General features: G+C 41.1%; 1 protein-coding gene across 3 annotated transcripts in view; it reads left to right on the forward strand.

Moving 5' to 3' along the window:
• LOC115178667 (cytochrome P450 3A27-like) overlaps positions 1-27,971 on the forward strand; it is a 54,515-nt gene that overhangs the window by 7,926 nt on the left and 18,618 nt on the right. For 2 of the 3 annotated variants that reach the window (XM_029739934.1, XM_029739935.1), the window contains exons 2-6: positions 18,967-19,060; positions 19,477-19,529; positions 21,142-21,241; positions 21,504-21,620; positions 27,301-27,389. In XM_029739934.1, coding sequence (XP_029595794.1) covers positions 18,967-19,060; positions 19,477-19,529; positions 21,142-21,241; positions 21,504-21,620; positions 27,301-27,389 — 453 coding nt within the window. Of the gene's footprint in view, positions 1-1,000; positions 1,090-5,929; positions 6,079-6,187; positions 6,316-6,867; positions 6,947-9,203; positions 9,365-9,733; positions 9,961-11,837; positions 12,001-12,594; positions 12,836-18,966; positions 19,061-19,476; positions 19,530-21,141; positions 21,242-21,503; positions 21,621-27,300; positions 27,390-27,971 lie in introns of those variants that run through there. The other variant, XM_029739936.1, reaches the window with a different exon arrangement.

Raw genomic sequence — 27,971 nt, forward strand, 5'->3', positions numbered from 1 at the left:
CACTAATGTGAAACACATGACCACCTACTTCTTGCTTGACCCGGATGTCAGCATCACTGATGTGAAACACCGTTCAACTGACAACCGGAGTCAGCTTGCAGGGCCCGGCCCAGTCACACAGAGTCGCTAAAGCACGATAAGCCAAGGTCCCGGATGGCTCTGGGCCAATTATGTGCAATCCTTTGGGGTTCACGGTCAAGGTCGGTTGTGACACAGCCTTGGATCGAACACCAGGCTGTGCAGTGCTTTTGACCACTGCGATACCCAGGACCCCTATCTTCTTCATTCTAATGACATGCTTGAATCATAATATAGGACTAGAATTAGATGCAGATGGCTTTCACTTCTCTTCACGAAGATTTAATTGTTATATGAGTCTGAGTAAATAACTGCTATAGCTTACCGCCATTGCGCGTTCGCTCTTAACATTCAGCAAACAAGAGCTTGCATCCCTCTTCGATTAGTCTATTTGTATAGGAAATGTAACAACAATAATGTCCAGCAAGCTATTCTAGTCTAGCTTTTCCTGAATGGGAATCCAAGAGCTAAGGAGCATAATTTACTGGTGTCTCTTAGTTATTTATCCCAGGAAAAGGAAGTGGTTTTGTGCAGTAAATCTCAGTAACCGAGTTATGGCCATTCAACTCTAAACATGAAACAGCACTCTGCTAACCTCTGTCTCTGTCTCTGTCTCTGTCTCTGTCTCTGTCTCTGTCTCTGTCTCTGTCTCTGTCTCTCTCTCTGTCTCTCTCTCTGTCTCTCTCTCTCTCTCTCTCTCTCTCTCTCTCTCTCTCTCTCTCTCTCTCTCTCTCTCTCTCTCTCTCTCTCTCTCTCTCTCTCCTCTCTCTCTCTCCTCTCTCTCTCTCTCTCTCTCTCTCTCTCTCTCTCTCTCTCTCTCTCTCTCTCTCTCTCTCCTCTCTCTCTCTCTCTCTCTCTCTCTCTCTCTATATATATATATATATATATATATATATATATATATATATATATATATTTATAGATGTTTGGTATCATGAAACAGCACTCTTCTAACCTGCTGAGCGGAATGAAGAAGCAGGCAGATAAAGACCAGGCCATCGAACTGAAGGAGTGAGTCCTCACCTCTGACCTCTAACCTCAAATCTCTGGCTTGACACTTAGAAAACCCTTTCTCAATTATGTTAGCATAGCTGAAAACTGTCGTTCTGAGTAAAGAAGTAATAAAACTGGCCTTCTTTAGACTAGTTGAGTATCTGGAGCATCAGCATTTGTGGGATTGATTAAAGGCTCGAAATGTCCAGAAACAAAGACTTTCTTCTGAAACTCGTCAGTCTATTCTTGTTCTGAGAAATGAAGGCTATTCCATGCGAGAAATTGCCAAGAAACTGAAGATCTCGTACAACGCTGTGTACTAGTTCCTTCACAGAACAGCGCAAACTGGTATGCTGGCCTTCTAGGCAGAGTTTCAAGAAAAAGCTATATCTCAGACTGGCCAATAAAAAGAAAATATTAAAATGGGCAAAAGAGCACAGACACTGGACAGAGGAACTCTGCCTAGAAGGCCAGAATCCCGGAGTCGCCTCTTCACTGTTGATGTTGAGACTGGTGTTTTGCGGGAACTATTTAAAGAAGCTGCTAGCTGGTCAGTAGTTTTAGTCAGTAGTTGTGTGGTCTAGAGGTTGACCGATTACATGGCCGATTAATTAAGGCCGATATCAAGATTTCATAACAATCGGTGATCGGCCTTTTTGGATGCCGTTTTTGGCCAATTATATTGCAATCCACGAGGAGACTGCGTGGCAGGCTGACCACCTGTTATGCGATTGCAGCATCAAAAGGACCTTGTAGCTGCAAGGAGCCAAGGTAAGTTGCTAGCTAGCATTAAACTTAACTTATAAAAAACAATCAATCTTCACATAATCACTAGTTAACTACACATGGTTGATGATATTACTAGGTTAACTAGCTTGTTCTGCGTTGCATATAATCAATGTGGTGCCTGTTAATTTATCATCGAGTCACAGCCTACTTCAACTTGATGATTTAACAAATGCGCATTCACGAAAAAAAGCACAGTCGTTGCAATAACGTACCTAACAATAAACATCAATGCCTTTCTTGAAATCAGTACACAAGTATATTTATTAACCTACATATGTAGTTAAAATAAATTCATGTTAGCAGACAGTATTAACTAGGGAAATTGTGTCACTTCTCTTGCGTTCAGTGCAATCAGAGTCAGGGTATATGCAGCAGTTTGGGCCGCCTGGCTCGTTGCGAACTGTTGAAAAGCAATGTAACAGTAATATTTAGAATTAGGGTTGCCACCCATTTGATAAAATACGGAACGGTTCTGTATTTCACTGAAAGAATAAACGTTTTATTTTCGAAATGAGAGGTTCTGGATTTGACCATATTAATTACCAAAGGGTCGTATTTCTGTGTGTTTATTATATTATGATTAAGTATATGATTTGATATTTGATAGAGCAGTCTGACTGAGCAGTGGTAGGCAGCAGCAGGCTCGTAAGCATTCATTCAAACAGCAGCTCTTAGCAATGCTGGGATGCACAGCGCTGTTTATGACTTCAAGCCTGTCACCTCCCAAGATTAGGCTGGCAATACTAAAGTGCTTATAAGAACATCCAATAATCAAAGGTATATGAAATACAAATAACATAGAGAGAAATAGTCCTATAATTCCTATAATAACTACAACCTAAAAACTTCTTAACTGGGAATATTGAAGACTCATGTTAAAAAGGAACCACCAGCTTTCATATGTTCTCCTGTTCTGAGCAAGGAACTTAAGGCTGGTGTAACCGATGTGAAATGGCTAGCTAGTTAGCCGGGTGCGCGCTAATAGCGTTTCAAACGTCACTCGATCTGAGACTTGGAGTAGTTGTTTCCCCTTGCTCTGCATGGCTAACGCTGCTTCGAGGATGGCTGTTGTCGATGTGTTCCTGGTTCGAGCCCAGGTAGGAGCGAGGAGAGGGACGGAAGCGATACTGTTACACTGGCAATACTAAAGTGCCTATAAGAACATCCAATAGTCAAAGGTATATGAAATACAAATCGTATAGAGAGAAATAGTCCTATAATTCCTATATTAACTTCAACCTAAAACATCTTACCTGGGAATATTGAAGACTCATGTTAAAAGTTGTGGTCAGTAGTTGTGTGGTAAGTAGTTGTGTGGTCAGTAGTTGTGTTGTCAGTAGTTGTGTGGTTGTGGTCCATAGTTGTGTGGTCAGTAGTTGTGCGGCTGTGGTCAGTAGGTTTGTGGTCAGTAGTTGTGTGGTCATAGTTGTGGTCGGTAGTTGTGTGGTCTGTAGTTGTGTGGTCAGTAGTGGTGTGGCCAGTAGTTGTGTGGCCAGTAGTTGTGTGGCCAGTAGTTGTGTGGTCAGTAGTTGTGTGGTCAGTAATTGTGTGGCCAGTAGTTGTGTGGCCAGTAGTTGTGTGGCCAGTAGTTGTGTGGCCAGTAGTTGTGTGGCCAGTAGTTGTGTGGTCAGTAGTTGTGTGGTCAGTGGTTGTGTGGTCAGTAGTTGTGGTCAGTAGTTGTGTGGTCAGTAGTTGTGTGGTCAGTGGTTGTGTGGTCAGTAGTTGGCAGCGGTGGCAAGAAAAAGTATGTGAACACTATGGATTTACCTGGATTTCTGCATAAATGGTCATCAAATTTGATCTGATCTTCATCTAAGTCACAACAAGACAAAGTGTGCTTAAACTAATAACACACAAACAATTATACATTTTTATGTCTTTATTGAATACACCGTAAACACCTTAAACATTCACAGTGCAGGGTGGAAAAAGTGTGTGAACCCTTAGATTTAATAACTGGTTGACCCTCCTTTGGCAGCAATAAACTCAAGCAAACGTTTTCTGTAGTTGCGGATCAGACCTGCACAACGGTCAGGAGGAATTTTGGACCATTCATCTTTACAAAACTGTTTCAGTTCAACAATATTCTTAGGATGTCTGGTGTGAAGCACTCTCGAGGTCATGCCACAGCATTTTAAATCGTTTTGAGGTCAGGACCCTGACTGGGCCACTCCAGAAGGCGTTTTTTATTCTCTTGAAGCCATTCTGTTGATGATTTACTTCTGTGTTTTGGGTCATTGTCCTGTTACATCACCCAACTTCTGTTGAGCTTCAACTAGTAGACAGATGGCCTTACAATCTCCTGCAAAATGTCTTGATTAACTTGGGAATGTATTTTTCCGTTGGTGATAGCACGCTGTCCAGGCCCTGAGGCAGCAAAGCATCCCCAACCCATGATGCTCCCTCCACCATACTTTACAGTTGGAAAGAGGTTTTTATGTTGGTGTGCTGTGCCTTTTTTTGTCCACACATTGTGTTGTGTGTTCCTTCCAAACAACTCAACTGTAGTTTCATCTGTCCACAGACAATTTTTCCAGTAGCGTTGTGGAACATCCAGGTGCTCTTTTGTGAACTTCAGATGTGCAGAAATGTTTTTTTTGATAGCAGTGGCTTCTTCTGTGGTGTCCTCCCATGAGCACCATTCTTGTTTATTGTTTTACGTATCGTAGACTCGTCAACAGAGATGTTAGCATGTTCCAGAGATTTCTGTAAGTCTTTAGCTGACACTCTAGGATTCTTCTTAACCTCATTGAGCATTCTGCACTGTGCTCTTGCAGTCATCTTTGCAGGACGGCCACTGCTAGGGAGAGTAGCAACAATGCTGAACTTTCTCCATTTATAGACAATTTGTCTTACCGTGGACTGATGAACATCAAGGCTTTTAGAGATACTTTTGTAACCCTTTCCAGCTTTATGCAAGTTTACAATTCTTAATCTTAGGTCTTCTGGGATCTCTTTTGTTCCAGGCATGGTTCACATCAGGCAATGCTTCTTGTGAATAGCAAAGTCAAGTTTTGTGAGTGTTTTTTATAGGGCAGGGCAGCTCAAACCAACATCTCCAATCTCGTCTCATTGATTGGACTCCAGGTTAGCTGACTCCTGACTCCAATTCGAAAAGACCTCAGCGTAGGTGTTCACATACTTTTTCCAACCTATTGAATGTTAAAATGATGAATTCAATATAGACAAGAAAAATACAATAATTTGTGTTATTAGTTTAAGCAGACTGTGTGTGTCTATTGTTGTGACTAAGATGAAGATAAGATCAAATTTTCTAACAAATTTATGCAGAAATACAGGTAATTCCAAACAGTTCACATACTTTTTCTTGCCATTGTAGTTGTGTGGTCAGTAGATGTGTGGTTGTAGTCAGTAGTTGTGTGGTCAGTAGTTGTGTGGTCAGTAGTTGTGTGGTCAGTAGTTGTGGTCAGTAGTTGTGTGATTGTGGTCAGTAGTTGTGTGGTCAGTAGTTGTGTGGTCAGTAGTTGTGTGGTCAGTAGTTGTGGTCAGTAGGTGTGTGGTCAGTAGTTGTGTGATTGTGGTCAGTAGTTGTGTGGTCAGTAGTTGTGTGGTCAGTAGTTGTGTGGTCAGTAGTTGTGTGGTCAGTAGTTGTGTGATTGTGGTCAGTAGTTGTGTGGTCAGTAGTTGTGTGATTGTGGTCAGTAGTTGTGTGGTCAGGAGTTGTGGTTGGTAGTTGTGTGGTTGTGGTCAGTAGTGGTGTGGTCAGTCGTTATGTGGTTGTGGTCAGTAGTGGTGTGGTCAGTCGTTATGTGGTCAGTAGTTGTGTGGTCAGTTGTTTTGTGGTCGTGGTCAGTAGTTGTGTGTTCTGTAGTTGTATGGTCAGCAATTGTGCGGTCAGTAGTTGTGTCTGTAGTTGTGCGGTCACCAGTTGTGGTCAGTAGTTGTGGTCTGTAGTTGTGTGGTCAGTAGTGGTGTGGTCAGTAGATGTGTGGTGAGTAGTGGTGTGTCAGTAGTTGTGTGGTCAGTTGTTGTGGTTAGTAGATGTGTAATTGTGGTCAGTAGATGTGTAGTTGTGGTCAGTAGTTGTGTAATTGCGGTGATGTTGCAGGTTCTTTGGGCCCTACAGTATGGACGTGGTCACCAGCACAGCCTTCAGTGTGGACATTGACTCTCTGAACAACCCTTCAGACCCCTTCGTTTCCAACGTCAAGAAAATGATCAAGTTTGACCTGTTCAACCCACTGTTCCTCCTAATCGGTGAGACCGCACACGCACACGCAGACACACGTGGATGCAAAGTTGTACTTTTTAATCATATGAAGTTGTATGCCTTTCTGTAAAACGTTCCTCTCCTCTCCTTCTCCAGCTTTGTTTCCCTTCACAGGTCCTATCTTGGAGAAGATGAAGTTTTCTTTCTTCCCGTCTGAGGTGACAGACTTCTTTTACGCCTCGCTGGCTAAGATCAAATCTGGACGTGACACTGGGAACTCAACTGTAAACATGTTTTATGTTCATATTTGATTGTTATATTGATATTTTCATCTGTACAATTGTATTTGTGTTGTAATATTCTGTATTTTTTTATTTCGTAACAATGTAACTATGTAATGTAACTGGTGATGGGGACCAATATGGAATGTCTATATCAATATCATGTCGGAATTAAAAAAACTATTATTGGGACCCAAATATCTACATTCATATTAGAATCTGTTTGTGTTGGTTGTGATTGGATGAGATCCATTAGAATCTGTTTGTGTTGGTTGTGATTGGACCAGATCAATTAGAATCTGTTTGTGTTGGTTGTGACTGGACCAGATCAATTGGAATCTGTTTGTGTTGGTTGTGACTGGACCAGATCCATTGGAATCTGTTTGTGTTGGTTGTGACTGGACCAGATCAATTAGAATCTGTTTGTGTTGGTTGTGACTGGACAAGATCCAGTAGAATATGTTTTGTGTTGGTTGTGACTGGACCAGATCCAATAGAATCTGTTTGTATTGGTTGTGACTGGACGAATTTGACCTCATGTCTATCTGCTTTCAGAGTCGGGTGGATTTCTTACAGCTGATGATCGACTCTCAGAAAGGCAGCGACACAAAGACAGGAGAGGACCAGACTAAAGGTACCTGCCGAACAAACACCTTGTCATGTGCGTCGTAAGGATTGGAACAAGGCGCAGCGGGTAAAGTGCTCATCTTCTTAATTTATTTAAAGAAAACACTTAAACAAAATAAACAAACGACGATAACAGTTCCATAAGGCTCCCAGGCTATACAGAAAATAACCACCCACAAAACACAAGTGAAAACAAACCCAACTAAATATGGCCTCCAATTAGCCTCTCTAGGGTCGGCGGGACGAAATCGTCTCACCTACGTAACAGCCAGTGGAATCCTGTGGCGCATTATTCAAATAACTTAGAAATGCTATTACTTCAATTTCTCAAACATATGACTATTTTACAGCATTTTAAAGACAAGACTCTCGTTAATCTAACCACACTGTCCGATTTCAAAAAGGCTTTACAACGAAAACAAAACATTAGATTATGTCAGCAGAGTACCCAGCCAGAAATAATCAGACACCCATTTTTCAAGCTAGCATATAATGTCACAAAAAACAAAACCACAGCTAAATGCAGCACTAACCTTTGATGATCTTCATCAGATGACACACCTAGGACATTATGTTATACAATACATGCATGTTTTGTTCAATCAAGTTCATACTTATATCAAAAACCAGCTTTTTAGATTAGCATGTGACGTTCAGAACTAGCATACCCCCCGCAAACTTCCGGTGAATTTACAAAAAATGTACTAAATTGCTCACGATAAACGTTCACAAAAAGCATAACAATTATTTTAAGAATAATAGATACAGAACTCCTCTATGCACTCGATATGTCCGATTTTAAAATAGCTTTCGGTGAAAGCACATTTTGCAATATTCTAAGTAGATAGCCCGGCATCACAGGGCTAGCTATTTAGACACCCAGCAAGTTTAGCACTCACCAAAGTCAGATTTACTATAAGAAAAATGTTATTACCGTTGGTGTTCTTCGTCAGAATGCACTCCCAGGACTTCTACTTCAATAACAAATGTTGGTTTGGTCCCAAACAATCCATAGTTATGTTCAAATATCCTCTGTTTTGTTCGTGCGTTCAAGACACTATCCGAATGGTAAAGAAGGGTGACGCGCACGACGCATTTCGTGACAAAAAATGTCTAAATATTCCATTACCGTACTTCGAAGCATGTCAACCGCTGTTTAAAATCAATTTTTATGCCATTTTTCTCGTAAAAAAGCGATAATATTCCGACCGGCAAAGCGTGTTTACGTTCAAAGAGAGAGAAAATAAAAGCATGGGATCCCCTCGTGCACGAGCCTCAGTCTGATGGCCCTCTGATTGACCACCATCCAAACGCGCTAAAGTTTTTCAGCCAGAGGCTGGAATTACATCATTCAGCTTTTTCCCGGGTTCTGAGAGCCTATGGGAGCCGTAGGAAGTGTCACGTTACAGCAAAGATCCTCAGTTTTTAATAAACAGAGCCAAGAAGAACAAGAACTTGTCAGACAGGCCACTTCCTGTAAAGGAATCTTCTCAGGTTTTTGCCTGCCATATCAGTTCTGTTATACTCACAGACACCATTCAAACAGTTTTAGAAACTGTAGGGTGTTTTCTATCCAAAGCCAATAATTATATGCATATTCTAGTTACTGGGCAGGAGTAGTAACCAGATTAAATCGGGTACGTTTTTTATCCGGCCGTGCAAATACTGCCCCCTATCCCCAACAAGTTAGAGACAACAACAACCAGCTGCCTCTAATTGGAGGTCATTGCCAAAAACCCAACATAGAAAAAGAAAACTAGATATACACATAGAAATAGAAAATATAGAACATAAACCAAAAACACCGAAACACACAAAACAAACACCCCCTGCCACACCCTGACCAAACTACAATAACAAATAACCCCTTTTACTGGTCAGGATGTGACACACCTGTAAACTGCTGTCACCAACACACACCTGTAAACTGCTGTTACCAACACACACCTGTAAACTGCCGTTACCAACACACACCTGTAAACTACTGTTGCAAACAAACACCTGTAAACTACTGTTACAAACACACGCATGTAAACTACTGTAACCAACACACACCTGTAAACTACTGTTACAAACACACGCATGTAAACTACTGTTACCAACACACACCTGTAAACTACTGTTACCAACACACACCTGTAAACTACTGCTACAAACACACACCTGTTACAAACACACACCTGTAAACTACTGTTACAAACACAGACCTGTTACAAACTATTCTCTTCATCTCTCTCTTTCTCTCTCTCTCTCTCCCTTCACAGGACTGACTGATCATGAGATCTTGTCTCAGGCCATGATCTTCATCTTCGCCGGCTACGAGACCAGCAGCAGTACTATGAGTTTCCTGGCCTATAACCTGGCAACCAACCCCCATGTCATGACCAAACTGCAGGAGGAGATAGATACTGTGTTCCCCAACAAGGTAACCCCCACACCATGACCAAACTGCAGGAGGAGATAGATACTGTGTTCCCCAACAAGGTAACCCCCACAACATGACCAAACTGCAGGAGGAGATAGATACTGTGTTCCCCAACAAGGTAACCCTCACACCATGACCAAACTGCAGGAGGAGATAGATACTGTGTTCCCCAACAAGGTAACCCCCACACCATGACCAAACTGCAGGAGGAGATGGATACTGTGTTCCCCAACAAGGTTTTCAATGTCAGATGTGTTGAGGTAGTGATGTGTGTGTAACCCCGGTGCCAGATGTGTTGAGGTACTGATGTGTATGTAACCCTGGTGTCAGTTGTGGTGAGGTACTGATTTGTATGTAACCACGGTACAGACTCCAATCCAGTACGAAGCTCTGATGCAGATGGACTATTTAGACTGTGTGTTGAACGAGTCTCTGAGACTGTACCCCATCTCCCCGCGACTGGAGAGGGTCGCCAAGAAGACGGTGGAGATTAACGGCATCGTCATCCCCAAAGACTGCGTTGTCCTGGTTCCCACGTGGACCCTCCACCGTGACCCAGAGATCTGGTCAGACCCTGAGGAGTTCAAACCAGAGAGGTACTCGACCGCACCGTGACCACAATCCAACCATAACACAACCTTAATGCAACCACAAGTCAACCATAACACAACCACAAGTTAACCTCTTGACGGTCGCCTAGGATAGGGGGCGCCACAGCGCTTTTTGAAAAAATTCGTGCCCATTTTAAACAGCCTACTACTCAAACTCAGAAGCTAGGATATGCATATAATTAATACTATTGGATCGAAAACACCCTAAAGTTTCTAAAACTGTTTGAATGGTGTCTGTGAGTATAACTGAACTCATATGGCAGTCAAAACCCCGAGACAGATCGAAACAGGAAGTGGAATTCTGAATTGCGGACTCAACTTCATCTCGTTGCCTATAAATCACACCGTGAGCAATGGTTCATTGAGCACTTCCTATTGCTTCCACTAGATGTCCCCAGTCTTTATAAAGTGATTTGAGTCTCCTACTGTGAAAACTGACAGAATAACACGCTGTGGAACGTGGTCACATGAGGAGGGCCATCACCATTATGACGCCGGCGCCCCTGGCTACCCTCCCCTTTCGAAATGTTTACAAAGATAATGAAACCGTCGCCCTTGAATCTTATTGGAGCTCTGGTTGAAAAAGGCCCTAAAGATTTATGTTATACAACGTTTGACATGTTTGAACGAACCTAAATAAGAAAAAAATGCATTTTGTTGAAAGAGTAGTCCCATGGCCGATGGAGCTTTTGGTGCAGCCTTCAGAACGCGCTAACAAGAACAAGCTATTGGAACATAAAGGATGAACTTTTTCGAACGAAAATACATTTGTTGTGGACCTGGGATTCCTGGAAGTGCCTAAGGATGAAAATAATCAAAGGTAAGGGATTATTGACTATAGTATACAAGACTAGATGTGATATGCGATTGTTCCAAGATGGCGCTGACCTGTATTGCTAGCCTATTGTTCTGAGTATCGCATCCCCTTTTATCGCAAAGTGTGAATACCCCGTAAAGTTATTTTTAAATCTGGCATTACAGGTGCTTTCAAGAGATATTCATCTATAAATCTTAGAATGACAATATTACATTTTAAAATTGTTTTCGAATAGTAATTTAGTAAATTGTAGCGCTGTTTCACCGGATGCATTTGAGGGAAAATAGTTAGTCAACGTTACGTGCCGATGTAAAATGCTGTTTTTATATATAAATATGAACTTTATCAAACAAAAGAATGCATGTATTGTGTAACATTATGTCCTAGGTGTGTCATCTGATGAAGATTGTCAAAGGTTAGTGCTGCATTTAGCTGTTTTTTGGTTATTTGTGATGCATGTGGTTGGTCGGAAAATGGCTATGTGGCTACTTTTACGATATACTCCTCTAACATAATCTAATGTTTTGCTTTTGTTGTAAAGCCTTTTTGAAATCGGACAACGTGGTTCGATTCAGGAGAGGTGTATCTATAAAACGATATAATTTTTTTTTTCAATTGAAAAAATATATATATTACATTTTGTTATGCTAATGGCGATAGGATTTTTCGCTGGATGTCCGTCCCGCATACGGAGCCCGACCAGGGGTTAACTATAACACAACCACAAGTCAACCATAACACAACCACAAAACAACCTTAAGTCAACCATAACACAACCACAAGTCAACCTTAACACAACCACAAGTCAACCATAACACAACCACAAGTCAACCATAACACAACTACAAGTCAACCATAACACAACCACAATTCAACCACAAAACAACCACAATACCACAATACAAGATCATTATTTAATTTTGCTACAACGTAACCACAACCACAGTGCATTATAATACTGCAGTGCAATGTTTAATGTGCCTGAACCACAACCACAAATCAACAACAATACAATGTGTAATATGTCTGCCCTCTCCCTGTCCAGGTTCAGTAAGGAGAACAAGGAGTCTATTGATCCGTACACGTACATGCCGTTTGGGGCGGGGCCCAGGAACTGTATCGGGATGCGTTTCGCCCTGATCATGATCAAACTGGCCATGGTCGAGATCCTCCAGAGTTTCACTTTCTCCGTCTGCGACGAGACCGAGGTGAGACGCTCACCTGAGCAGACAGAATATGACATCATCAAACATCAGTAGCATTCATAGATAGAGGCTGCACTCGCCGCAGCACCTGTTTTAACATGGTCACAACCTGTTTTAACATGATCACCACCTGTTTTAACATGGTAAGTAGCTGTTTTACATGGTCAGCACCTGTTTTAGCATGGTCATTGCCTGTTTTACATGGTCACCACCTGTTTTAACATGGTCACCACCTGTTTTAACATGATCACCGCCTGTTTTAACATGGTAAGTAGCTGTTTTACATGGTCACCACCTGTTTTAACATGGTCACCACCTGTCTTAACATGGTCATCACCTGTTTTAAAATGGTCACCACCTGTTTTAACATGGTCACCAACTGCTTAACAAGTTCACCACCTGTTTTAACATGGTCAGCACCTGTTTTAACAAGTTTACCACCTGTTTTAACATGGTCATGACCTGTTTTAGCATGCCAACACCTGTTTTAACATGGTCACCACCTGTTTTAACATTGTCACCACCGGTTTTAACTTGGTCAGCACCTCTTTTAGCATGTTCACCACCTGTTTCAACATGGTCTGTTATTCTCTATAGATCCTGTTGGAGATGGACAAGCAGTTTCTGCTGATGCCAAAACGACCAATCAAACTGAGGCTGGAGCCCCGTAGCATCACCTCTAGCAACACCACCTCCATTTCTCTGAAGAGTCCAGCAACATGACCAAATGCCGGAGTACTGTACCCTACCCTGGAGTACCATAACATCTATCTATCTATCTATCTATCTATCTATCTATCTATCTATCTATCTATCTATCTATCTATCTATCACACCATCTATCTATCTATCTATCTATCTATCTATCTATCTATCTATCTATCTATCTATCTATCTATCTATCACACCATCTATCTATCTACCTACCTATCACTCTTTCTATCTATCTTGAACAAATATCTAAAGGCAACATGAAACAATTTCAAAGATTTTGCTGTGCTACAGCTCACATAAGGAAATCAATCAATTGAAATGAGGCCCTAATCTATGGATTTCACATGACGTACTGCCAAATTCTCTAAAACAATGTTGGAGGTGGCATATGGTAGAGAACTGAACATTCAATTATCTGGCAAATACTCTGGTGGACATTCCTGCAGTCAGGATGCTGATTGTGGCATTGGGTTGTGTTGTGTGACAAAACTGCACATTTTAGAGTGGCCTGTTATTGCCCCCAGCACTAGGCGCACCTGTGTAATGATCATGCTGTTAAATCAGCTTCTTGATATGCCACACCTGTCAGGTGGATGGGCTATCTTGACAAAGGATAAAATGCTCACTTACAGGTATGTTAACAAATTTGTTGACAACATTTGAGAGAAATAGGCTTTTTGTGCTTATGGAGAATTTCTGGGATCTTTTATTTCAGCTCATGAAACGTTATTGTTAAGTATATCACAATCTATCATCTATCTATCTATCTATCTATCTGTCTATCTATCTATCGGCTACTGAATATTCAGTCCTTACCCTGCTATATGCTACTGAATATTCAGGCTGGGATTCAATAGGCTACTTAATATAATATACTCAGCCCCTACCCTGCTATAGGATACTGAATATTCAGTTCTTACCCTAACCCTGCTATAGGCGTCTGAAAACTCAGCCCTTACCCTGACCCTGCTATAGGCTACTGAATACTCAGTCCCGACCCTGCTATAGGCTACTGAATATTCAGGCTGGGATTCAATAGGCTAGTTAATATAATATGATAATAAGACTGCATTCACAATGAATGTTCAGTTCAGTCAGTTCAATCATGAATTACCTTTAAAATGGCACATGGCTGACAAAGTGCTGGGATTGAATCCTGGTCTCAGTCTCATGCTTGGTTTGAGTAGGACTCAGAAACCCATGTCCACCAGATAAAAGAAAGATAGTAATACTATGGATGCATTATGGGTACATGTCTTGTTAAAGTTAGACACCAGGAGGTATTAAATCCATGGCATGATGTCATGTCTGGATCCTGCACACTACTGGCTGGTGGCTGGAATTCTCCTAGAATGTAGAACTCTGGCTGGTGTTCTCTAGGACTGTACTCTCATTCTGTTCCTCTGAGTGTTCTGCTGTCCAGTCATTCCAAAATAGAATCTTTACTGTCTGTTGAGATGATCCCTGTAGCTGCTTTGCTTTAACTTTAATGATATCAAACCAATTAAATCATCACACTAATGAACAAGGTCGTCTGTGTATTTATTAACATTCATAAGACAAAACTTAAGACACAAACACACAGAAATATACATGAGAACAATCAGTATTGATTGATTTGTGTTATTTATCAAGACATACTGTATTTGTATTTTCATTCAGCTAGGCCTCATTGTAGTGTTACGACTTGGTCATCCACACGTTTCTTTCAGATCCCAATACCACCCTTGTGTAGCCGTTGGATGTAAATACACAGCCCTGGTAGCTCAGGTCCCATTTACAAACTATTAATTCACTTTCTACATTTTCCAGCTCTTGTACTTTCTGCATTGATAAACACAGAGCAGAGAATCTCTGGTCGCGAAATTCACGTCCTTCACAAAGAGCAACGTTTTTTGAATCAGAAGATAACATTGCAGCTTATAATCAGTTGGAATACCAGGTTTGCGTCTTATGTCATACTTTTTTTGCCATCTAGTTTAATATATTATTTAATTTAATCTATGGCATTATTTAGGATCCTTAAGACATTAGCTTCTACTATACTAAATAAAACAAATGATTAGAATAACAGTGTGGTTTCACATAAAACTATTTTGGAAATAATTTGCCTTGAAACGGAAGCAAACAGAGCAAAACGTGGAGGGACATACCTGAATTTATCCCAATAGAAACTCTCATTTTGCTCTGTGTGCTTCCATTTAGTTCTTAAACGTTAAAAGGTTTCCGTAATGAATATGCCCCTGCTCTCTCTGTGAATCATTCACCTTCCCTCCCTGCTTTGCTTTCACCTCTCACACAGTCTCCCTCCTATCTCCTTATTGTGTGTGTGTTGTGAACAACATTTGCCTGAGCAACAATAGTAGAATCGGCGGTTCGGATTCAAAACAAAGGTTACCCATTGAAACTGATGCAAACGGATATAAATTGTGCAATCATGCAAAAATCCTGGAGGGAATTTATGATGCTAAACATATATAATACATTCAACAAAAGAAAATAATTTCTTAATTTGACCAAATAAAATGTTTTTCAAATTGCGCTGTGGATGTATAGTCTTCAGGACTGAAACATACCTTCAGTGTACAGCCTTATGGATCTGGGGTTCATGACATGGGGTACCAGCCTTATGGATCTTGGGTTCATGACATGGGGTACCAGCCTTATGGATCTGGGGTTCATGACATGGGGTACCAGCCTTATGGATCTGGGGTTCATGACATGGGGTACCAGCCTTATGGATCTGGGGTTCATGACATGGGGTACCAGCCTTATGGATCTGGGGTTCATGACATGGGGTACCAGCCTTATGGATCTGGGGTTCATGACATGGGGTACCAGCCTTATGGATCTGGGGTTCATGACATGGGGTACAGCCTTATGGATCTGGGGTTCATGACATGGGGTACCAGCCTTATGGATCTGGGGTTCATGACATGGGGTACCAGCCTTATGGATCTGGGGTTCATGACATGGGGTACCAGCCTTATGGATCTGGGGTTCATGACATGGGGTACCAGCCTTATGGATCTTGATCTTGGGTTCATGACATGGGGTACCAGCCTTATGGATCTGGGGTTCATGACATGGGGTACCAGCCTTATGGATCTTGGGTTCATGACATGGGGTACCAGCCTTATGGATCTGGGGTTCATGACATGGGGTACCAGCCTTATGGATCTGGGGTTCATGACATGGGGTACCAGCCTTATGGATCTGGGGTTCATGACATGGGGTACCAGCCTTATGGATCTGGGGTTCATGACATGGGGTACCAGCCTTATGGATCTGGGGTTCATGACATGGGGTACCAGCCTTATGGATCTGAGGTTCATGACATGGGGTACCAACCTACTCATTGACACCCACGGATTACAATTATGAGTTCACACAAATATTAGCATCATAGCTCTTATTGCGGGACTTTAACTGTGGGAAATCACCAAACAATTGAGCCTAGAGTGCATATTGAACATTCATATTTTAATGTAAAGCCTTACTTATGGAATTGGAAAGTGATTTCCCACAGTTAAAGTCCTGCAATAACAGCTATGACACTATTATTTGTGTAAACTCTTCACATTTCATGGACCCAAGATCCAGAGGTAACACTGTACAGTGCAATAGAAGTATGTACCAATGCAATTATAATACAGCCAGAGTGCAACTTCAACTATTTTTTTGTGTCAAATGAACTACTTATTGTCTTTTGTTTAATTCATATAACAACATTCTTACCTTGTTTAGCATTATCTTGTCCAAATATGGCATTATCTCCACTGTTTGCATCTGTTTGCATCAGTTTCAATATTGGACCCTTATTTTGAAGGTGAACTGCAAATTCCATTGTGACTCATCCTTATTCTAGCTGCCATCACAGATGTGCTTTTCCGACCTGATACAATAATCACTTGCAACCTGCACGGTCTCAGACAGAGTACGGAGAAGAGCAATGGTCGGTAGTCGAGATCTGCCGCGTGCACAGAAGAACCACACTAGAACCGGACAGAAAAAAACAACTCAAAACCTGTCAGACCACTAGACAAGTGAACTCAAACGAGCCTGAGAGAAAACGGAGCCTTTGTTTTCAGAAGCAGCAGGGAGCCGAACCGGAGGAAAAGATTATGAGTTTTCTACCATACTTCTCTGCTGAGACCTGGACCCTCCTGGCCCTCCTCATCACCTTCATTGTAGTGTAAGGTCTTCAAATCAAATTGTATTACATCAAATCAAATGTTATTTGTCACATGCATCGTAGTTTATGTCGTGGAAATATTCAGTCAATAATATTTCACAAATACCGGAGCCTGTGAGTTCAAATAGACTTTTATTACGACATAATAAAAGCAGAGCTCGTTCATAAAAACAGCTACTTTTCCAGTCTTGGCGAACACTTCTTATACAGCTGTCCTCCTTACGTCACCCCCGTAGTAACTCCTCTAAATGAGTCATCCCCTCTGGCATTCAAACCACCGTTATCTTATTGCCTTGCACTCATTTTAGATTGGTTTCACTTTAGGGCATGGAAACTTTAGAGCCAAAGCAATAGTTCAAACATACAGGCATGTTCTCGACTAATACAGGTGCATGCATGTAGGACCACAGCAACATTCCATAGAAATAACCAGACATGTTATCCTGCTAGCTCCTCTGAAAGGAACACCCATGTTCTGGAAAAATCCCAGGAGGTGTAACCATAGCAACACTATATATTAGACCAAACCACTGTTACAAGTACAAACAGTCATGTCCCCTCCTCAGACAGGTGCATGTCTAATGGTGTCTAATGACCCAAACCCATATATAGAGTGCACTCATCTTGCGGACTATCCTGAAATGTATCATGGCCACACATGTTCTGGAAAATTCTCAATATTAACTGTTGTAGACTATTAGTGAAATGCTTACTTACGGGTCCTTTTCCAACAACGTATCATAACTCCAGGCGAGACCCAGATGCAGACGCAGGAGGCAGATGGTTGGAGTCTCAGATGTTAAATAATCCAAAAAGGAGTAGGCAAGAGAATGGTCGTGGACAGGCAAAAGGTCAAAACCGGATCAGAGTCCAGGAGGTACAGAGTGGCAGGCAGGCTCGAGGTCAAGGCAGGCAGAATGGTCAGTTAGGCAGGTACAGAGTCCAGAAACAGGCAAGGGTCAAAATCGGGAGGACTAGAAAAAGGAGAAATAGCAAAAGCAGGAGAATGGGAAAAACCGCTGGTTGACTTGGACATACAAGACGAACTGGCACTGAGAGACAGGAAACACAGGGATAAATACACTGGGAAAAACAAGCAACACCTGGAGGGGGTGGAGACAATAACAAGGACAGGTGAAACAGATCAGGGTGTGACAAAATGATAACATGGTTATATGCAGAAAAACATGGCTATATACAGAAAAACATGGCTATATACAGAAAAACATGGCTATATACAGAATAACATGGCTATATACAGAATAACATGTTTACATACAGATTAACATGGCTATATACAGAATAACATGGTTGTTTACATAATAACATGGTTGTTTACATAATAACATGGTTATATACAAAAGTTCATGGTTATGTACAGATTAACATGGCTTAATACAGAATAACATGATAAAATACAGAACTAACATGGCTATAAACAGATTAACATGGTTGTTTACATAATAACATGGTTATATACAGATTAACATGGTTGTTTACATAATAACATGGTTATATACAGAACAACATGGTTATAAACAGATTAACATGGTTATATACAGAACAACATGGTTGTTTACAGAATAACATGGTTATATACAGCACAACATGGTTGTTTACAGAATAACATGGTTATATACAGATTAACATGGTTATATACAGAATAACATGGTTATATACAGAGTAACATGGTTATATACAGAGTAACATGGTTATATACAGAATTACACAGCTATATACAGACTTAACATGGTTATATACAAAAGTTCATGGTTATGTACAGATTAACATGGCTTAATACAAAATAACATGGTTATGTACAGAATAACATGGCTATATACAGAATTACATGGTTATATACAAAATAACATTGCTATATACAGAATAACATGGCTGTATACAGAGTAACATGTTTATATACAGAATAACTTGGGTATATACAGGGATAGTATACTTACTCTGACTTCTCTAGAAGATATTACTAGTTACTGTGTGTGTGTCTGTGTGTCTGTGTGTGTGTCTGTGTGTGTGTGTGTGTGTGTGTGTGTGTGTGTGTACAGGTACGGGTACTGGCCCTATGGTGTTTTCACTAAGATGGGTGTCCCTGGTCCCAAACCCCTACCTTACTTTGGCACAATGATGGAGTATAGAAAGGTTAGTACCCATTCAGAATAAACATCTCTCTCATATTTTAAACAATAGTGTTAGTTTTCTCCCATGTAAAACAATATATTGAGAAGGAAAAAGAGGACTAGCCGGTTGTTTGAACAATAGATAAATAAAAGGTAATATGAGACATGATCAGTCTAGAAGTGTTGCTTGACCCTGGGTACCATAGAAAATAACAAACCCTCCTCAACCCTCACCTGTTTCAGGTGTGTTCTCTGTTCATGTTTAGGACACACCTACATGACCTCCTTGGGCATGGCCAGGCATGAATCAGCTGTTTTCTCTCTCTCTTTCTCTCTCTCTCTATTTCACTCTCTCTCTCTCACTTGCTCTCTCATTCTCTCTCTAATTCTCTCTCTCTCTCTACCTCTCTCTACCTCTCTCTGCCTCTCTGTGTGCAGGGTTTCACTAACTTTGACACAGAGTGCTTTCAGAAGTACGGGAGAATCTGGGGGTGAGTTCAGTTGGCTGTACCGTACTAGGATGACTCACAACTGTACTATGTTCTTTCAATTAATCACCTGCTCGAGCTGTCATGTGACCATGAGGAATAGTATTAATAATATCAACTACCAGAATAATGTTTTCTTTGTAGTTTTATATGAGGTGGTTAAATGTGTGTCTGTGTTTCTCCTCTGTGAAGGATCTATGATGGGAGGGAGGCTGTTCTGTGTACCATGTAGGATTGTAGGTGTACTCAGACCCCTTCACTTTTTCCACATTTTGTTACATTACAGCCTTCTTCTAAAATGGATTTAATTGTTTTTTCCCTCATCAATCTACTCACACAATACCCCATAACGACAAAGCAAAAACTGTTTTTTAGAATTTTTTGCAAATGTATAAAAACAAAAAAATAATTAAATATCACATTTACGTAAGTATTCAGTCCCTTTACTCTGTACTTTGTTGAAGGACTTTTGGCAGAAATTACAGCCTCGCGTCTTCTTGGGTATAATGGTACAAGCTTGGCACACCTATATTTGGGGAGTTTCTCCAATTCTTCTCTGCAGGTCCGGTCTCTGGCTCGGCCACTCAAGGACATTCAGAGACTTGTCCCAAAGCCACTCCTGCGTTGTCTTGTCTGTGTGCTTAGGGTTGTTGTCCTGTTGGAAGGTGAACCTTCACTCCAGTCTGAGGTCCTGAGCGCTCTTGAGCAGGCTTTCATCAAGGATCTCTCTGTACTTTTCTCCGTTCATCTTTCCCTTGATCCTGACTAGTCTCCCAGTCCCTGCCGTTTCATCAGACCAGAGAATCTTGATCCTCATAGTCTGAGAGTCTTTAGGTAGCTTTTGGCAAACTCCAAGTCGGTTGTTATGTGCCTTTTAATGAGGAGTGGCTTCCGTCTGGCCACTCTACCATAAAGGCCTGATTAGTGGAGTGTTGCAGAGATGCTTGTCCTCCTGGAATGGTCTCCCATCTCCACAGAGGAACTCTGGAGCTCTGTCAGAGTGACCATAAGGTTCTTGGTCACATCACTGACCAAGGCCCTTCTCCCCCGATTGCTCAGTTTGGCCGAGTGGCCCGCTCTAGGAAGAGTCTTGGTGGTTCTTTGATTAAAGAATGATGGAGGCCACTGTGTTTTTGGGGACCTTCAATGCTGCAGAAATGTTCCCCAGATCTGTGGCTCAACACAATCCTGTCCTGGAGCTCTACGGACAATTCTTTCGACCTCATGGCTTGGTTTTTGCTCTGACATGCAATGTCAACTGTGGACCTTATAAATCATGTCCAATCAATGGAATTTACCACAGGTGGACTCCAATCAAGTTGTAGACACATCTCAAGCATGATGGAAACAGAATGCACCTGAGCTCAATTTGGAGTCTCATAGCAAAGGGTCAGAAAACGTATGTAAATAAAGTATTTCTGTTTTTCGCTTTCTCGTTATGGGGTATTGTGTGTAGATTTATGAGCGTTTTTTATTTATTAAAAACATTTTAGAATAAGACTGTAACTCAACAAAATGCCATAGTGAAGGATGTACAATGAGAGGCAGCCTGTTCTGTGTAACATGTAGGTGTATATATAGTGGTTAAAGCCAGGAGTGTTTCTCCTCTGTGAAGGATCTATGATGGGAGGCAGCCTGTTCTGTGTACCATGGACAAAAGCATGATCAAGACCATCCTGATTAAAGAGTGTTACAACATCTTCACCAACCGCAGGGTGAGACACACACACACACACACACACACACACACACACACACACACACACACACACACACACACACACACACGCACACACATGCATACACACACACACGTTCTGAATAATAATAACCCAAAAAGTTTTGCTGATATTATTAATACATTATTTGTGGTATTCATTTCATAGTGTGAATATGATGTAAATAGAATGATCAATATTAATTATTAATGATCGTTATTAAATCATAGATTTGTTTTAACTGCCCTCCATGTTTTAGAACTTCATGTTTCTGAATGGTGAGCTGTTTGATGCGTTGTCCTTTGCCGAGGACGATACATGGAGACGGATCCGCAGTGTCCTCTCACCTTCCTTTACCTCTGGACGACTAAAAGAGGTAGAACCATCCCTCCATCTCTCCCTTTCTATGTTTTATCAACTTGTTATAAACACTTTATAACTTGTTATAACTCTTCATTAACTCATTATAGCTTGTTATAAACTCTTTATAAACTCTTTATATCTTGTTATAACCTCTTTATAAATGCTTTATAGCTTGTTATAAATGCTTTTTAAACTCATTATAGCTTGTTATAAACTCGTTATAAATTCTTTATAGCTTGTTATAACCTCTTTATAAATGCTTTAAAGCTTGATAGAAACTCTTTACTAACTCATTATAGCTTGTTAGAAACTCTTCATAAACTCATTACAGCTTGTTATAAACTCTTTATTAGCTCATTATAGCTTGTTATAAACGCTTTATAAACTCATTATAGCTTGTTATAAACTCTTTATAAACTCATTATGGCTTGTTATAAACTCTTTATAAAGTCTTTATAGCTTGATAGAAACTCTTAAGTAACTCATTATAGCTTGTTATAAACTCTTTATAAACTCATTATAGCTTATTATGAACTCAAAACTAAATGAAATCAAATTTCATTTGTCGATACACATATTTAGCAGATGTTATTGCAGGTGCAGTGAAATGCTCCAACAGTGCAGTGATATCTAACAATACACAAGTCTAAAAGTAAAATAATGGAATTAAGAGATATAGAAATATTAAGACAAGACAAGACAAGTCTGGAGTATGAAATTAAATATATACATATAGTACATTTTTGATACAGTTGAAGTCGGAAGTTTACAAAAACCCGAGCCAAATACATTTACAGTTTACAGTTTTTTACAATTCCTGACATTTAATCTGAGTAACAATTCCCTGTCTTAGGTCAGTTAGGATCACCACTTTATTTTAAGAATGTGAAATGTCAGATTAATAGTAGAGAGAATGATTTATTTAAGCTTTTATTTCTTTCATCACATTCCCAGTAGGTCAGAAGTTTACATACGCTCAATTAGTATTTGGTAGCATTGCCTTTAAATTGTTTAACTTGGGTCAAATGTTTCGGGTAGCCTTCCACAAGCTTCCCACAATAAGTTGGGTGAATTTTGGCCCATTCCTCCTGACAGAGCTGGTGTAACTGACTCCGGATTGTAGGCCTCCTTGCCCGCACACACTTTTTCAGTTCTGCCCACACATTTTCTATGGGATTGAGGTCAGGGCTTTGTGATGGCCACTCCAATACCTTGACTTTGTTGTCCTTAAGCCATTTTGCCACAACTTTGGAAGTATGCTTGGGGTCATTGTCCATTTGGAAGACCCATTTGCGACCAAGCTTTAACTTCCTGACTGATGTCTTGAGATGTTGCTTCAGTATATCCACATCATTTTTGCTCCTCATGATGCCATCTATTTTGTGAAGTGCACCAGTCCATCCTGCAGCAAAGCACCCCCACAACATGATGCTGCCACCCCCATGCTTCACGGTTGGGATGGTGTTCTTCGACTTGCAAGCCTCCCCCCTTTTTCTCCAAACATAACGATGGTCATTATGGCCAAACAGTTCTATTTTTGTTTCATCAGACCAGAGGACATTTCTCCAAAAAGTACCATCCTTGTTCCCATGTGCAGTTACAAACCGTAGTCTTGCTTTTTTTATGGCGGCTTTGGAGCAGTGGCTTTTTCCTTGCTGAGCGGCCTTTCAGGTTATGTCGATATAGGACTCGTTTTACTGTGGATATAGATACTTTTGTACCTGTTTCCTCCAGCATCTTCACAAGGTCCTTTGCTGTTGTTCTGGGATTGATTTGCTCTTTTCGCACCAAAGTACGTTCATCTCTAGGAGACAGAACGCGTCTCCTTCCTGAGCGGTATGACGGCTGCGTGGTCTCATCGTCTTTATACTTGCGTACTATTGTTTGTACAGATGAACATGGTACCTTCAGACGTTTGGAAATTGCTCCCGGAGGACCTAAGCCCTAGGATTATGCCTCAGGACTACCTGGCCTGATGACTCCTTGCTGTCCCCTGTCCACCTGGCCATGCTGCTGCTCCAGTTTCAACTGTTGTGCCTGCGGCTATGGAAACGTGACCTGTTCACAAGACGTGCTACCTGTCCCAGACCTGCTGTTTTCAACTCTCTAGAGACAGCAGGAGCGGTAGAGATACTCTGAATGATCGGCTATGAAAAGCCAACTGACATTTACTCCTGAGGTGCTGACCTGTTGCACCCTCGACAACCACTGTGATTATTATTATTTGACCCTGCTGGTCATCTATGAACATTTGAACGTCTTGGCCATGTTCTGTTATAATCTCCACCCGGCACAGCCAGAAGAGGACTGGCCACCCCTCATAGCCTGGTTCCTCTCTAGGTTTCTTCCTAGGTTCTGGCCTTTCCAGGGAGTTTTTCTTAGCCACTGTGCTTCTACACCTGCGTTGCTTGCTGTTTGGGGATTTAGGCTGGGTTTCTGTATAGCCCTTTGAGATATCAGCTGATGTAAGAAGGGCAATATAAATACATTTGATTTGATTTTGATTTGCTCCCAAGGATGAACCAGACTTGTGGAGGTCTACAATGTTTTTTCTGATGTCTTGGCTGATTTCATTTGATTTTTCCCATGATGTCAAGCAAAGAGGAACTGGGTTTGAAGGTAGGCCTTGAAATACATCCACAGATACAACTCCAATTGACTCGAATGATGTCAATTAGCCAATCAGAAGCTTCTAAAGCCATAACGTAATTTTCTGGAATTTCCCAAGCTGTTTAAAGGCACAGTCAACTTAGTGGGTCAGAGCTGTAGCTTGAAGTTCGAGACAGTTTGCACAATGAGCTGGTTTCGGGTCCAGGCGTTGTAATTGAACCAACCGCAGAGCTGATGAATCTGGCAGCAGCAGCATCAAGACAGGTTGTAGGAAACACTTTCACTTTCAGTCTGATCATTAGAAAACCCTTTTCGCAATTATGTTAGCACAGCTGAAAACTGTCGTTCTGATTAAAGAAGCAATAAAACTGGCCTTCTTTAGACTAGTTGAGTATCTGGAGCATCAGCATTTGTGTGTTTGATTACAGACTCAAAATGTCCAGAAACAAAGAACCTTCTTCTGAAACTCGTCAGTCTATTCTTGTTCTGAGAAATGAAGGCTATTCACTGCCAAGAAGCTGAAGATCTCGTACAATGCTGTGTACTTCTCCCTTCCAAGAACAGCGCAAACTGTCTCTAACCAGACTAGAAAGAGGAGTGGGAGACCCTGGTGCACAACTGAGCAAGAGGACAAGTACAATAGAGTGTCTAGTGTGAGAAACAGACGTCTCACAAGTCCTCAACTGGCAGCTTCACTAAATAGTACCCACAAAACACCAGTCTCAACGTCAAACAGTGAAGAGGCGACTCCGGGATGCTGGCCTTCTAGGCAGAGTTGCAAAGAAAAAGCCATATCTCAGACTGGCCAATAAAAATAATAAAAAGAAAAGATTAAGATGGGCAAAAGAACACAGACACTGGACAGAGATATGGATTTGTCTTTAGTTGTTATAGCAAATGTCTTGGCTGTATTACTTTCTTATAACTAAGTTATTTGTCTTTAGTTGTTATAGCAAATGTCTTGGCTGTATTACTTTTTCATAACTAAGTTATTTTTCTTCAGTTGTTATAGCCAGTGTCTTGGCTGTATTACTTTTTTTATATATCTAAGTTATTTTTCTTTGCAACTCAGCCTTCTTGACTTCTTGTAACCCGGATGTGAAACAGGATATAACAGTATAACAGGATATACAGAGGAAACTTATTAAAGGCTCCAAGATTAATTTATTTAGCATTATGGCATGTTGTTCTAGATTCCAGAACATACAGTGCATTCAGAAAAGTATTCAGACCCCTTGACTTTTTCCACATTTTGTTATGCTACAGCCGTATTCTAAAATGTATTAAATTATCATTTTTCCTCATCAATCTACTACACACAATACCCCATAATGACAAAGCGAAAACCGTTTTTAGAAATCTTTGCAAATTAATAAAAAATAAAAACCAGATACCTTATTTACATTATTATTCAAAGGTGGAGTCATGCGTTCTCTGAAACATGACCCGCCTGACCACCTACTTCCTGCTTGACCTGGATGTCAGCAGCACTAATGTGAAACCCAGTTCGACTGACAACCCGAGTCAGCTTGCAGGTGCACGGCCCTGTCAGAAGGAGTTGCTAGAGTACGATAAGCCAAGGTCCCGGACGGCGCTCGGCCAATTGTGTGCAATCCTATGGGTTTCACGGCCACAGTTGGTTGTGACACAGCCTGGCATTGAACACCAGGCGGTGCAGTGCTTTTGACCGCTGCACCACCCAGGACCCCTATCTTCTTCGTTCTAATGACATGCTTGAATCATAATATAGGACTAGAATTAGATGCAGATGGCTTTCACTTCTCTTCACAAAGATCTAATGGTTTAACGCTAAGGAGCTTTTTTTAAGGACACGTCATGTTTATATAAATAATTTACCAGTTTCTCTCTTATCCTGGGAAAGGGGAGTGGTTATTGCGGTAAGTCTCGATAACCGGGTTATTAGCATTCAACTCTCATCATGAAGCATCACTCTGCTAACCACCCTCTCTCTCTCGCTCTCTCTCTGTCTCTCTCGCTCTCTCTGTCTCTCTCTACCTCTCTCTTGCTCTTTTTCTACCTCTCTCTCTCTACCAATCTGTCTCTCTCTACCTCTCTCTACCTCTCTCTACTTCTCTCTCTGTCTCTCTCTACCTCTCTCTCTCTTTCTACCTCTCTCTCTACCTCTCTCTCTCTCTCACTCTACATCTCTACCTCTCTCTACATCTCAATTCAATTCAATTCTAGGGGCTTTATTGGCGTCGGAAAGATATGTTAACATTGCCAAAGCAAGTGAGGTCGATAAAATACAAAAGTGAAACTAACAATAAAAATGAACATTAAACATTACACTCACAGAAGTTCCAAAATAATAAAGACATTACAAATGTCATATTATGTATATATACAGTGTTGTAACGATGTACAAATTGTTAAAGTACAAAAGGGAAAATAAATAAGCATAAATATCGGTTGTATTTACAATGGTGATTGTTCTTCACTGGTTGCCCTTTTCTTGTGGCAACAGGTCACACATCTTGCTGCTGTGATTGCACATTGTGGTATTTCACCCAGTAGATATGGGAGTTTATCAAAATCAGGTTTGTTTTTGAATTCTTTGTGGATCTGTGTAATCTGAAGGAAATATGCGTCTCTAATATGGTCATACATTGGGCAGGAGGTTAGGAAGTGCAGCTCGGTTTCCACCTCATTTTGTGGGCAGAGTGCACATAGCCTGTCTTCTCTTGAGAGCAAGGTCTTCCTACGGCGGCCTTTCTCAATAGTAAGGCTATGCTCACTGAGTCTGTACATAGTCAAAGCTTTCCTTACGTTTGGGTCAGTCACAGTTGTCAGGTGTTCTGCCACTGTGTACTCTCTGTTTAGGGCGAAATAGCATTCCAGTTTGCTCTGTTTTTTTTGTAAATTCTTTCCATCTCTACCTCTCTACCTCTCTCTCTCTACCTCTCTCTCTCTCTCTCTCTCTCTCTACCTCTACCTCTCTCTCTCTACATCTATACCTCTCTACCTCTCTCTACCTCTCTCTCTCTACCTCTCCACATCTCTCTCTCTCTGTATCTCTCTCTCGCTACCTCTCTACCTCTCCTCTCTCTCTCTCTCTCCTCTAGATGTTTGGTATCATGAAGCAGCACTCTGCTAACCTGCTGAACGGAATGAAGAAGCAGGCAGATAAAGACCAAACCATCGAAGTGAAGGAGTGAGTCCTGCTTCCTAACCTCTGGTTTTTCACCTTACACCTCTGAGTCTTGATTATAATACACACACACACACACACACATATAACCACCCATTGCATTGATGACAACTTTGCACACTCTTGGCCTGAGGTAGAGTACCTCATGATAAGCTGTAGACAACACTATCTACCAAGATTTCATCTATATTTTTCGTAGCCATCTATTTACCACGACATACCGATGCTGGCACTAAGATCACACTCAACGAGCTGTATAAGGGACGGTAGCCGTCATTGAAAATAAGAATTTGCTCTTAACTGACTTGCCTAGTTAAATTAAGGTAAAATAAAAATAAAAAAAATAAGTCCATAAGCAAACATGAAAATGCTGATCCAGAAGCAGCGCTCCAAGTGGCTGGGGACTTTAATGCAGGCAAACTTAAATCCGTTTGATCTAATATCTACCAGCATATTACATGTGCAACCGCAGGGCAGGACAGATTACCTGGACGTGTACTCAGAGGATGCACGGAGCAACTGGAAAGTGTCTTTACTGATATTTTCAACCTCTCCCTGACCAAGTCTGTAATACCTGTAATACCT

The sequence above is a fragment of the Salmo trutta genome, chromosome 38, assembly GCF_901001165.1.
Source record: "Salmo trutta chromosome 38, fSalTru1.1, whole genome shotgun sequence".
NCBI classification, from domain to species: Eukaryota; Metazoa; Chordata; class Actinopteri; order Salmoniformes; family Salmonidae; genus Salmo; species Salmo trutta.